Source organism: Gavialis gangeticus, unplaced genomic scaffold (assembly GCF_001723915.1).
Source record: "Gavialis gangeticus isolate Ggan-Ray unplaced genomic scaffold, GavGan_comp1, whole genome shotgun sequence".
Lineage (NCBI taxonomy): Eukaryota > Metazoa > Chordata > Crocodylia > Gavialidae > Gavialis > Gavialis gangeticus.
The window spans coordinates 14804461-14818420 of record NW_017729028.1 but is presented as its reverse complement, the minus strand read 5'-3'; the positions used below and the strand labels follow the sequence as shown (position 1 = coordinate 14818420).

The window sequence follows — 13960 nt, the reverse complement described above, 5'->3', positions numbered from 1 at the left end:
GTGGGGCTGTGGCTTGGGAGGGGCAGTGGCATATCAGGGCTGCTCAATGCCACAAAGCAGCAGGGAGGACAGCCAAAGCTGGACCTGTGTCCTGGTGAACGAAGGCGGCTGGGGGAGCTCTGATTTCTATAATAAAAAAAAATCTAAATATCTAAGTATTTAGAATGTATTTTATTATAGAATATATTTATTTTGTTATAATAATTGAGGCACTGGGAGGCTTCCAAATTGCTTTAAAATTGTAAATGTATCAATACAACATCGTGTTCAACTGATACCTATATAGTAGCATTTAATTGTGCTAAAATGCTTTTTTTGCTACCCCTTTAAATCAGAGAATTTGTGATTTTTAAACAGAAAACCAGGATCCATGGTGAGTACCAGTGGCTTACCTTAAAAATGTAACAAACAATTTGAAACATACAGATAAAAAGTTGATCTTCTCTGTGTTCCCTAAACATCTCTCAGTTCCCATCTTGATGGGATGATGAAATATCACTATAAAAGTTTCACTGTTCTTATTTTCTGACTAATTTTTGCTGCTTCTGGTTCCTCAGGATAATGGAGGAAGATACATATAACCGTTGATGTTTTTGAAATGTAGCTTTCAGGGGAAGACGTCTGTTGTTCATTTAGTGTTTCATTTAATGTTCTAGTTAGCTCTTTGGGGCAAGGGCTGCTTCCTACTTTGTGTTTATACAATGCTTAATGTAATGAAGCCATGATCATGGTTGAAGCCTCTGGGCAATAATGGTATATAAATAATAATGTATGAATAATACTAATAATGATCAAACACTGTACAATTCGTTTTCAGCTGTCAGTGGATGCCCGGGTAGACATGACTAAGAAAGCTATTAAAGCAGTCAAACAGATCACTGAGAAGCTTAGAAAAAAGAATTTTGAAGAGGCTGTGGAAGGCGCTCAAAATATCCTCCTTCCTTATGAGGATGCTCTGAATCATCTGCAGCAGTCTCTGGCTCATCTGGAAACACTCAGTCATAGTTTTATCACTGGCCTGAAAAACAGTGAGCAGGTAATGATAAATTAACTGTAACAAATGCATTCAGGTGTATTTTAACATGTATTTGCTTTCTGTCTCTGTTCACTTTCAAGTTGTAGCAAGGGTTTTGATTTGATGAGTTTTCTAAGTCTAATACAGTGCCTATTCTCTTTCACAGAACTTAAAGTTCAGTGTAACACTTGAACACATTTCATTATCCTTTGTAACAAAAAAAAAAGATCTAAGGCAAACGATAAGTTGTTCCTTAGTCAGGGAAATTCCTATGGTAAAATATCAGTCTAAAGTTCATACAGCAGTTAAACAGAAGGCTTCATCTTTATATGCACATATAATACAATGGAGCACCTGCGATTAGCAATTTAATAATAAGCGTTATTTAATTATAGTGTTATCCCTACTCCCCTCCATTCCCCCTCCTCCTCCCAAAAATTGCCTCATTTAATTTATTGGACAGCTGTAGCCTTCAAATAGCTTTGTCATTACATGCAAGGAAAATGCATTTATTTGCCTTTTTATTATAAATCTGTATAACCAAGTCAGGGTTGAGTTTGCCTCTCATCTTCTGCAAATTAGTGAATTCCTTTAAAGTTCCTACACTAAAAAGAGCAACATGAGGTTTATAATGAAACCTGAGTACAAGGAAAACATTTGTTTTAAAATTACAATAAACAGTAATGGTTTCTGTCATATTTAGCACGGAAAATTTTACAGCACAGCCTTTGTTGACTTCTTTTTAAGATTTTAAAGCTCTTTGAAATTTTCATACTGAAATTTTAAGCCATGCTAGACAGTGAGATACTGAACCATAAATACCAGTAATGTTTAAAATTTGTCTGTTTACAGGATATACTACAGAAGTACGGCCAATTATATGATTTATCTAGGTCAGAGAAAGAAAAAATCCATGACCAGGCAGTAACTATGTGTTTAGATGGTCAGCCTCTGAAAATGATACAAAAATTGTTAGAAGTGGCTGTTGGAGATCTGGGACTCTCTACCAAGGACATAGTACAGTGTGCTGTAAAAGAAATTGTATGTGTGTTAAGGTAAGTTAAACTGCAACAATTGAGTCAAATAAGATTTGCGAGGCTTTGTCTTGTTTTTTAACACAAGTACTTGTTTCTTTCTGTTCCAGGATGGTTGAATTTTGTAAGGACCAAAACAGTAACACATATTAGAAAAGTTTATTGGAGGGGTCAGCAACCCCTGGCATGCATGCTAAACGTGGTACGTGAGGCCATTTTGCTTGGCACGCTGTGGCCAGCCCCATCTCCAGGTAGCTGCTGCCAGCGACAGAGCCCCGGCTGCTCCCAGCAGGGCTTACAGCATCCTAGCTGCCTGCTGGGAGCAACCCAGACTCCTGGCTGGCAGCAGCTCCCCAGAGCCAGGGCCGGCTGCAGCCGGGAGGCTCCAAACAGCTGTGCTGGGCTCCGGCATCAGCTCCGTCCAGGCACGCCTCGCAGCGGGCAGTGGGGGAGGGGCCTAAGACAGCGCAGCCCTGGTCTCTCCCCCGCTCCCAGCACGGAGGTGATGAGCCCGGTGCAGCTGTTTGTAGCCAGCCCAGGCTCTGGGCAGCTGCAGCAAGCAGCAGGCAGGCTCCAAACAGCTGTGCTGGGCTCCAGAGCTCCAGCATCAGCTCCGCGCTGGCAGCGACTGCATGTGCACCTCGGGGCGGACAGCGGGGCAGCGCAGCCTGCCCCGAGGTGCCCGTGCAGTCGCCACCAGCACAGAACTGATGCTGGAGCTGTGCAGCCCGGCACAGCTGTTTGCAGCCTGCCCACTGCTTGCTGCAGTTGCCTAGAGCCCGGGCTGGCTACAAACAGCTGCACCGGGCTCATGACCTCTGTGCCAGGAGTAGGGGAGAGACCGGGGCTGTGCTGTCTCAGGCCCCACCCCCACCGCCCTCTCCGAGGCGCACCTCCACAAGACAGTGCAGCACTGATGCCAGAGCCCAGCCCTGCTGTTTGGAGCCTCGCAGCTGCAGCCGGCCTCGGCTCTGGGGAGCTGCTGCCAGCCGGGAGCCCATGCTGCTCCCAGCAGGCAGCTGGGGTGCTGCAAGCCCTGCTGGAAGCAGCCCGGGCTCCAGCAGCTACCCAAAACCGGGGTAGCTGCTGGCAACCACAGAGCCTGGGCAGGGGCTTTGGGTGGGGGGCAAGGGGCAGTAGGGCTGAGGGGCAAGGGCTTTGGGTGGGGGCCATGGGCCGGCAGAGCTGGGGGGCAGGAGCTTTGGATGGGGGGCAAGGGGCACAAGCAGGGAATCCTGCCATGCACCCCTTCCCCTCATTTTGTTTTTCTGCCATGCTGGCACTCTGGCACCTTCCGAGGTAGGCATTGTGGTGTTTTTCAGCACTCCACCCAAAAAACATTGCCTACCCCTGGTTTAATGTAATTGCTGTTAGTGAAATTGCTTTCCCACGGAAATTCATTGCAGGGGCCAGGAGCTGAAGCTGTCTCACAACTTCATGATTGGTTAAACATAAATTCAGTCTTCTTTATAAATTTGATTTTATGCCGTAGGTCCGCATTTGTGTTTGAAATGATGATACAGAATTGTCCCTCATTTAATAAAAAAGTTCTCTTGGATAATGGTTGTTGGGACATATGGGCCACTCCAGGAGAAACTTCATGTAAAGCCTCTCCTTACAGCTAATGGACTGGGCTGTAGAGAACTGTATGCAGATCCTACAGCAACAAATTAGGCCAAGAATTTAAAAATGGCTGGGAGAGGGTCGTTTGGAACTTTTTTGGGCATCCAAATTTAAGATGAGAATGATTTCCATAACAATGCACATCACTTTCTAAGCAGTCTGGTCCTATGAGCATTTCATATTGCAAGTGATTTGTAAATTTTGAGTTGAGTGTGCAATTACCTTTTTAATGGAACAAATTATTATATTTGATTATTTATTATTTATTATTTGTCTCCGGAGAAAATAAAGGAATCATTGCAATAAATTTGGTACAGGAAGAGGTAAGCTGGTAGGTGACAGAAGGAACAAGAGAATGAACTTGTGAAATGATCTTGTACTCCAGATCAAACTGATGGACAGATTCAGACTCAGAAATGGTTTTTCTCCATGTTGGTGTCAGGGGCTTGTACAGGTGTTTTGTAGTCTTCTGTAAAAAAAACAAAAAACAAAAGAAAAAAAAAGACCTCTTTCTATGATTATCAGCATATTTTAACCTGTTGATGTTCAGCTAGTAACTTGTGGGCCCACAAGGGTTAATGTGGTCCCCACCCAGCTGTCACTGCACCTATCACTCTGGCTGCAGTAGCAGCAGCTGGGGGCTTGGGGTTCCCCCTCTTATCCCCAGCTTCCATTGCCTGACCCAGCCCCAGGGTTTGGGGTAGTGTGGTGTTGCAGAGCCAGTAATGCTGGGGAAGGCAACAGCCTAGAGTACCTGTGTAGCATGGTGCCACAGGGGAGCTCACAGGTAGCTGCAAGTGAGGCAGAGTGCCATGCTGTGCCAGCCCCACATGTGCACCTGTCTATGCACAGTGCAACAGAGTGGGGGAGCACCTGGCTCTGTGCTCATTGCAGTGGAGTGCAAGAGGACTTATATTTGGTGCAGCATAATGGGTGAGTACCCACCCATATCTGTTGGGGTGCAGCCTGGCAAGAACTATGGTCTCTGCTAGTGCAACCTTCACAGTGTGCAGCCTCTGCTAATGACCATAGGGCATTCAGCTTCCAGCCACTTACAAGTTGGATAGGTTTGTTTTTTATATGAATTAATGTAATGTCACTGCAGTAGCATTGATGGTGCCCTTGTCTTTTCTTCTCTTATCTGGGCTACATTATAGGAGGGTTATAGTTGGCTTTGTGTCTGTAGTGTGTCTAAAGGTAAGAACAAACATTCCTCTGGACCCTTCTGGAAAAGTGGCTTCTTGTGAATACAGGGGACTGGACTCAATGGTCCAGAAGCCTTTTCTAGTCCTTTATTCCTAACTGTGTGAAAAACTTGATAGTTATGGAGAGTAAGGTCTTGTAACTGAGATACTCCAGTGTTAGGAGATTGGTGGGTTGATCAAAGAGAGCCACCATCGTTGACAATTTAAAATATGAAAAAAAACTCCCATGTCCAATTTTGGTGTCAGTAAATGGTAATTACAGAGGCTTTGCAAGCTCATCTTGGCTCCTGCTCTTACTTCTGCTAAGCCCCACATAGGATCTCAGCTGTTTCTATACTCTCTTCTGTTTCCCATGTTGATACCCATGTTTTCTGGCAGCTGAAAGATGCTGATTTGGGAAAGGAGCATCAAAGGTTTGGGGATTTCCTGTAGTAAGGTCCATCTACCTGCTGCTGCCATTCCTTTTTTGCCAGGGAAGAGAAAAGGCAACTTCAGGACCTCATACATGTAAACATTTTGCCCTGTAAAAAGGTAACTGGAGGTAGAAAGGCATATTTCTCTTTTTCACTACTGGAGACTGATCAACAGTGTGGATCTGCTTCATCTAATCTGGTATGTGACTAGCCCCAGCAAAAGCAACTTAACTCTGGGAAGGGCCAGTGAGCTCCAAGACTGCACTAGGTGGTGAGAAAATGGAACAATTAGGTCAAAATGCAAAATACATCCAATGTATGTAGACAAATGCAAGAAGTATGAGAAATAAACAAGATAAGCTGGAAGCTGCAGCCTGTGAAAAGAACAATGATCTGATTGTCATCACAAAGACCTGATGAGATGGGTGTTATGACTGGAGTGTCAGCATGGAGAGTTATACTCTGTTTAGGAAGGACAGGGTTGGGAGAGAGGGTGGTGGTTTCGCATTGTATATTAAAAACATATATTAGTTCCCTGGTTCAGGAGGAAGAAGATGGTAAAGCAGAATGCATTTGGGTGAAAATGGAAGGTGAAAGATGCAGCACCAATATAATGGGGGCGATTTTTCATAGGCCTCCAAATCAGGAAGAGGAGATGGATAAAGTACTCTTCAAGCAGGTGACAAATCTGTTCATAAGATATGGAATGGTTCTGATAGGAGACTTCAGTGTGCCAGACATCTGTTGGAGGAACAATGCAGCCAAAAATAAAATGTCAAGCCAGCTCCTAACTTGTATGAAGGACAATGTCCTGTTTCACGAAGCGGAGAACACAGCTAGGGGGATCGTCTATCTTAGATTTTGTCCTGACCAATAGGGAAGAACTTGTGGAGGATGTGAAGGTGATGGGTAATTTGGGAAGAAGTAATAATGGTATAATAAAATTCCAGATCCTGAGACCAGGAGAGCATGAGGTCAGCAAAATTAGGACACTAGACTTCAAAAGGGTAGATTTCATCCGACGTAAGGAGTTAAGAGGCATGGTGCCATGGGAAGACAGATGCTGAAGGATCAAGGTACCCAGGAGGGGTTGGGAGCTTCTGAAGGGCATAGTGTTGAAAGCCCAACCAGAAACTGTCCCAACACGATGGAAGCAGAAGAAGAATGGCAAGAGCCAATGTGATTGCACAAGGAGCTTCTAAAATGTTGCAAATGAAACAGAAAGCATGTAGGCAATGGAAAAAATGGACAGGCCACCAAGGAAGCGTACCAGGAAATAGAAAAACCTGCAAGGACAAAATCAGGAAGACAAGCATAAAGAATGAGCTGCACCTGGGGAAGGGGTTAAGGACAACAACAAGAGGTTCTATAAGTACGTTGGCAAGAAAAGGACTAAGGCATCTGTGGGGCCCCTTGTTAACAAACCAGCAGGAAATCTTAACAGGAGATGCAAAGAAGGCAAAGCTACTCAACAACTACTTTGCCTTAGTCTTCAGAAGAAAATTAAGATGCAGTCATACAACTCATACTGATCATCTGGGTAGGGCAGGGAGCAGGGTAAGGGATTTGATAACAAAAGAGAAGGTCAGAGAGCTTTTGTTGCATCTGAATGATTTCATGTCAGCAGGGCTGCATGAACCTCATCCCATGGTCCTGAAGGAACTGGCAGAGAAGATCTCAGAGCCCTTGGCAATGATTTTCATGAAGTTGTGGTTGATGGGCCTGGTACCAAAAGATTGTGAAAGGGTTAACAATAGTACCCCTCTTTAAAAAAGGCAAAAAAGAGGACCCAGGGAACTACAGGCCAGTTAGTCTCACCTCCATACTTGGGAAGTTACTGGAGCATATTCTAAGGAAGGCCTTTTGCAGCCATCTGGAGGAAGAAAGGCTGATTGCAAACAGCCAGCATAGATTTATGAAAAACAAATCAAGTCAAACAAATGTGATCTCCTTTGACAAAGTAAGTACTTGGGTGAATGAAGAAATGCTGTGGATATGGAATCTTAGAAAATTAGGGTTGGAGGGAACCTCAGGAGGTCATCCAGTTCAACCCACTGCTCAAAGGAGGACCATCGCCAACTATATATAATGTATCTGGACTTCAGCAAGGCTTTTGACAAGGTCCCGCGCAAGCTTGTCATAAACAAACTGAAGAAAAGTGGGCTGGACAAAACTACTGCAAGATACTACAATACAGATAACTTTAAACTACCACAAGATAGATAACTGGCTCAGGAGCCACAAGCAAAGAGTAATTATTAACATGGCCATGTCAGAACAGCAGGGGGTTTCAAGTGGAGTCCCAAAGGGTTCTGTCCTCGGCCCAGTGCTGTTCAACATGTCTGTTAATGATTTAGATGCTGACATAGAAAGCTTCTTGAGCAAGTTTGCAAACAACACAAAACTGGGAAGGATTGTTGACATGTTGGAGGATGCAAGCACAATTCAGAAGTATCTCAACAGATTGGAAAGTCAGGCTAACAGTATGAAGTTCAATAGAGACAAACGCAAGGTGCTACATCTCGGGAGGAGTAATCAAAAATACAGATAAAATGGGTAACAGCTGGATGTCAGCACTGGAAAAGGATTTGAAAGTCTTGGTAGATTACAGGCTCAATATGAATCTGTAGTATGATGCAGCCACAGGAAAGGCAACTGATAGAAACATTAGGTGCAAGACACAGGAGGTGATAGTGCCTCTCTACTTGGCACTGGTTAGGCATCATCTGGAGTTGTGTGTGCAGTTTCTGGCTCCACATTTTAAAAATAATGTGGAGAAATTAGGGTTCAGAGGTAGGCAACAAAGTGATAAAGGGCTTGGAAAGCAAGTCCTCCAAAAACAGGGTGAAGGAGTTGCAGAAAAGGGACTTAGGAGTGGAAATGATAGCAGTCTCCAAATACTTGAAGGGCTGCCATAAAGATGAGGGAAGCGCTTTCTCTTCTGCTACAGAGAGGAAGACGTGGCTTGAAGTTGCAGCAAAGTACGTTTTTAGATTGGATCCGGAAAAGCTTCTTCACTGTTAGAATAGTGAAGCAGTGCAATAAACTGCCTAGGGATACTGTGGACTCAAACACATCCAGAGTGTTGTAAAGAAGAGGTCTGACAGCTTCTGCTCAGGGATGACCCTGTTTCCTACCATGGATGTTTCCCATGCTTCTGGGCTTTGCCAGTTGCTCCCCACCCCCCACTTTTCTTCTGCATATACCAGGGTGTTTTTAAGCGTCCCTCAGAAACACTGGGTGTTGGCTACAGCCAAAGCTGGGGATTTTGACTGGAGTTTGCCAATGCTCCTTCTCGGACTGAAGCTGGAAGTTCCTGGCTAGGGGGTCTAGCCCCTCTACTTAGGGTCAAACTGATCACCATATTAGGGTCAGGAAGGCGTTTTCCCCACGGTTAGATTGGTATGGGCTGTGGGGTTTTTTCCTTCCTCTTGCAGTGGAAAGGTTAGCCCCCTGCCTGGGGTCTCTTGAGCATATACTGGCAACTTTTTATAGAAGCAGGACTTCAGCTGTCATGATTCCCCTGCTTTATCTGTGGCAGGTTATGCCTGTGTTGTGTCAGTGTTGACAGTAGCTTTTTGTAGTCTAGTTTATGGATTGTAGAGGATGGTTTGGATAGGGATGATCCTGCCTCAGGAAGGGGATTGGACTAGATGACCTCTGGAGGTCCTCCCAGCCCCACTTTGATTCCCTCTGATTCTAAGAAAAGCTAATGCTGTTAATTGCACCTCTACAGCCTACACTGAGACCTGATGGGATGATACCAGGAGCCCTGTATTAGCTGTCCTTAGCAAGAGAAAATTGTCCTCCATTCTCTACCATTGTTTCTCACAGAATTTTTTTATCAAGTTCTATCAAGTTGTTGTTCATGTTTTGGTCCCAGGATATCTAAAACATCATCTAAACCTCTGGAATGAACAGTGTCACTCACAATACTCCTGGAAGGGTGTAATTTTTCAATAAGGGTAAGAAATGGACTGTTTTGCAGGAGCTGGTTCAACATACTGGACTGAATTCTTTCTGCAGAAGTTGAGGATAGTCAGGAACCTCACCGTCTTCCATTCCAAGTCCAGGAACATTTTTTTCAGTTTGCTTTCAGTACTCTAAATTCTAAATAACATGTATGCTGTACCTGCAAATAAATAAGCAAATCAAATCAAACGGAAACCTGACACTATGAAGACTTCCTCTGTAGAAAAGATATAACATCAAAAATCTCAGTGCTAATTAATGAGTAATGTAACAGTGAAAGGTGCACAGAAAGGATGAGCATGGAATAAAAACCTATACAAGATAGAATAGTTTGCTCCTGCTTGAGATAATATGGAGCATGCCAACAAAATACCCAGGGTAATTAAAATTATTTTAAAAAAGCCCTTCCTTTTAAATATAATAAGCATTTTTACAAAAAGCTGTTGCCTGGCATCTCTTTAGCCTGCTGACATTGATGTCATGGAAGTGAATGGAATTGGATGCGTCTCAGTCATGCACCAGTACATTAGTATTCAAGCTAGTGCATGGCACAAATCGAAACTTACTAACCACATCATTTTGTGAAACTCCTGTGTATTTCTGCGTTCATTGGGAAAAAAATGTAATTATAAAGAAGAAAATTCTTCCTGCCTGCATGGAGTACCAAGCTTAAGAATTCAGTAAATGTTACTTTTAAAAAGAAAACTCTTAAGGTTTTGTGCATTAGGAAACTTTGGGTGTTTATAAGAAATTGGATACGTGCATTGTGGTGGTTTTAAATGGACTTGAAAAAAGAGCATGTTGGAAAGTGGGGAAGTTTGAATGCATTGGGGTGGGTATTTAATTTTGAAAATGAAGGCAAGGGAAAACATAGTGTTTAGTTGCCCAGTTCTGGGTTTTTAGTGATTGATGATAAGGAATGCCATTGAACCACCTACCTATAAATTCAATAGACTTTTTTGTGACAAAATAGGTTTCAGGGAACACTCCAGAGTTAAACTGACATCTTACTGCAACCATAACAGAAGGCAAAAATCTTTTTTTTACACTTACAAAAAAGTTAAAAATTCAGATTTGGTATAAAGCCCTTTCAAAACATTTAGGGTTTTTTTTTCATATGGAAAATGTTTACTGACTTTTACAGAGGAGACATATATAAAGATTTCCTTTGTGGAATATCTCCCTTTTCTCTCACTTGCTTAGATTTTTCTTGTTAAATATATACATCATCCCCACTTCCCCCCATAAAAACACCAGATTTCTCTCATACGTGCCTCCTAGGAAACAGACCAGTTTTAGGATAAAATATATAAGTAGTCCCCTCCCAATTCTATGCTCTTTCGTACATTTACAAAATTGGTAATGTTTATAGCTTAATTGAGTTATGTAGGAAATATTTTATTTCTATTCTTCAGTAGCACAATGAGCATCCGAAAGCAAGACCCTCTCTATGGCTGCCATGTAGTGTTATAGTAAACTTGAATAACTTTTGTATCCCATCTCAGAAGATCATCTAGCTAGGAACCCAAGATACATAAGATGAGCTGTCTTCCATGATTCTTATATGTCACAGAACAGCATATTATAGATTTATTTTACCTGAAGTTCTTAGGTCTTCTGAACTCATACATGCAGATGAAAGAGCATAGGTCCAAAGTCAACTCCACCTTTAGATGGGCAAACAGCACAACAACTAGTTCTCAAGTGGTATTTCACACCACTTTAGCAAATAATTGAACTTATCCCACTCAGGAACACCTGTAACTCTGGTGCATTTAGGACTAGCAAGCAGGAGACCCATGTCCTGGGGTTCCCAGAAAGTGTTTGAATTTGTATCACCCACATCTCAGCAAAGCGCCCAACTACTAGGCCAGGGGTTGTCGACTGTGTGTACACATACCCCTGTGGGTACTTAGACAAGTCATAGAGGGCACTCATGGGCAGGCGGGGGCAGAGCATGCCTGGTGCATGGCAGCAGCATCTTCCCTGGCATATTCACCTCTTACCCAGGGGAGGGGGAAGGGGAGGAAAGCGCCAGGAGCCGCCGACCCAACACAGCACATTGCGGTGCTTCCCCACCCACACCCATTTGAACGGCAAGGGGTGGGGGTTGTGCCTGCCCCAAGCGGCACATGATTGGCTGGGCGCAAGGCCTGTCAGCAGCCCACGGAGCAATGACCAGCCATAGGAAAGTGGGGCAGCACACGGCTTCCATTCAGCTCCCCCTCCCAGTGCTCCTGCTGCACACACCCCTGGGAGGGCATGAGGGGTGCATGCCCTTGGATCAGCACACGGGGAAGGGCGGGCTTTAGGCTACTGCCAGCTGAGGCCAGGACAGTGCTGGGCTGTTTCTGGTGAGGGTGTTGGGCCGGGCTGCCCTGGGAGGAGTTTGGGATGGATTAAGGCGAATTTTAGGGTGACTGCAGCCACCGCTGTAGCACAGCCTGGCCCCCTACTCCACCAAGAAGAGCCCCCCACAGTGCAGGAGGGAGTGGGGCAGAGACAAGTCATTTACCCCTGCCCCTGGACCTCTTCCCTCCTGCAGTGTGGGAATTGTCCCATGACCTGGCCTGGCCGGGTCACAGGACAATCGGAGCCCAGCAGCTCCTCCAGGGCATGGTGTGGAGGAGCACGTGCCCCCCACCCCTTGCTTCCCCTGTGGTGCATGCAGTGGCAGGAGCCAACCCCCCTTTCCATTTCCCTGAAGGAGCCACAGGGTTCTGATTGTCCCACGACCTGGCCTGGCTGGGGCCCCATTCACAGTAAATGAGGCCCTGGCCAGGCCAGGTTGTGGGACAATCCCCACAGTGCAGGAGGGAGCAGGCCAAGGGCAAGGGTGAATGTCTTGTCCCTGCCCCACTCCCTCCTGCACTGTGGGGGGCTCAATCCGCAGCCCCACTCCCTCCTTCACCGCTGAGTGGGGAGGGGGGCAGATTGAGGGCCCTGCGGTGAGGGAGAGAGCGGGGCAAGAGCAAGGGCCGGGGTGAGTAGGGTCCCATCTGTGTTGGGTGGTGGGACAAATGGAGGCCTGGGGGTGCCCCACCACCCGGCCTAGCTGGGGCCTCACTCACCTCAGCCCTGCTCCTGCCTCTGCCCCACTCCCCCCCTCACCACAGGGGCCTCGATCTGTACCTCCCCCATGGCCCCTTTCTCCACAGACTTACCTTTTGAGGGGATGTGCACACATATGCTCAGCCCCCCCCCATATTTTTTTTCTCCCTTCACCTATGCAATGCCTGTCCCAGCCCCATTTCCTCCTTCATCACGGGGACCTCGATCTGCCCGGCGTTAAACAGAAAAAATTATGAAGGAGTACATGAATTGAAACTTCGAGACAAAAGGGGCACACTTGTTAAAAAAGAGTTGAAAACCCCTATACTAAGGTATAGCTAGGCAGGGAAAAGAGGAGCCTCTACTTTTTCCATAGAAGCTGAACCATGGGGGAAGCCAAGAAAAGAGGATATATGGGTCCAGAAGAAGAGCAAGCCACAGGGACTCTGGCTGTGTGCCTATGGGAGATGAGGATTACATGGCAAGAGAGGATGCCCTGGTTTCTGGCCCACCCTGCATCTGCCCTGTTGCTGTCCTCTCAGTTTATCTAATAACTATTAAATACAAAACTTAGAAATGCCATTGGGTAACTGAAGTTACCATGTAATTAACTTTGGAGTACCCGGTAGAAGGTAGAGCAGAGTAGTACCTGGCCAACTGGTTCAGAGTTATGAGTTTTCATAGACAACAATCTGCTTACCTACCAAAGCTCATGCCTCTCTGAACCAGTTAGTCTTCAAGGTGCCACCCTGCTCTACATTCTGCCTGACCTCAGACTAACACAGATAACCACCGCTGTGCTCACTAGAGTAACTAAAGTTAGCAGCCCAAGTGCTACTATCTGGCTTAAATGGGACTTGCATTTGGAGCATAGTTTCATGCTCACCTGGCAACAGACAGGAGAAGCTTGATCAGGCTTGGCGTCTAGTCTTATTTACTGGGAGGGATCATTTGTATTTGGAAGAGTCAACCCCAAAAAGGAAATTAAGACTTTCAATTGTCTCTCAGCCTTTCTGAAGGATGGCAGACAGTAGAGTTTAATAATTTAGGAATGTCATTTTTATAAAAATGATATTAGCTCTTTAACATTGCAATTCACAATTTCTCCATGGGATATGTTAATGTTCCAAATGTTCATACGAAAGCAGAAGTTTTTGATTTGCTAATGCTTAAGGACTGCACGAGTATAAAAAGGATGAATGTAAGGCTTGGAAAATAACAAGGCATCGAGTATTTTGGTGAATAATGTAATTAGGCTAAAATATTTAGTTGCATTTATTCTCCTTTTATGTATTTTTTGTAATTTTTTATTGCTCTTGAAGAACTTTTTGATTAAATACGTGTCTTTTTTTGCAACTGAACTGAAATCAAAATGAGCCTTTACCGATTTAATTATGCCAGACTTGTGCAACGTTCACCTTAAAGTTCCTAGGTATCTTTTTTTTTTTTTAAAAAAAAAAAAGCACATAAAACACCATATAATCTATGTGAAGAACTAATGTTCCATTAATTATGTTTGTTTCTGTCAGTAGTTTCTGATGATTTTGCTGTTAATTAGTTAGGAAACAAGAAAGCTATAGTTGTTGTGAAAACTTGACAAATGATTCTGTTTGTCATGTAGAAGTCTTTTGAATTGTGATTATTTTT

The 13960-nt window shown here is 44.5% G+C and overlaps 1 protein-coding gene across 1 annotated transcript in view; it reads left to right on the top strand.

The window, feature by feature from the left end:
• Nucleotides 1-13960, top strand: part of NBAS (neuroblastoma amplified sequence) — a 457208-nt gene that overhangs the window by 342279 nt on the left and 100969 nt on the right. Inside the window, exons 45-46 of the mRNA XM_019520763.1 lie at nucleotides 818-1036; nucleotides 1868-2070. Of these exons, the coding sequence (XP_019376308.1) occupies nucleotides 818-1036; nucleotides 1868-2070 (422 nt within the window). The remainder of the gene's footprint in view (nucleotides 1-817; nucleotides 1037-1867; nucleotides 2071-13960) is intronic.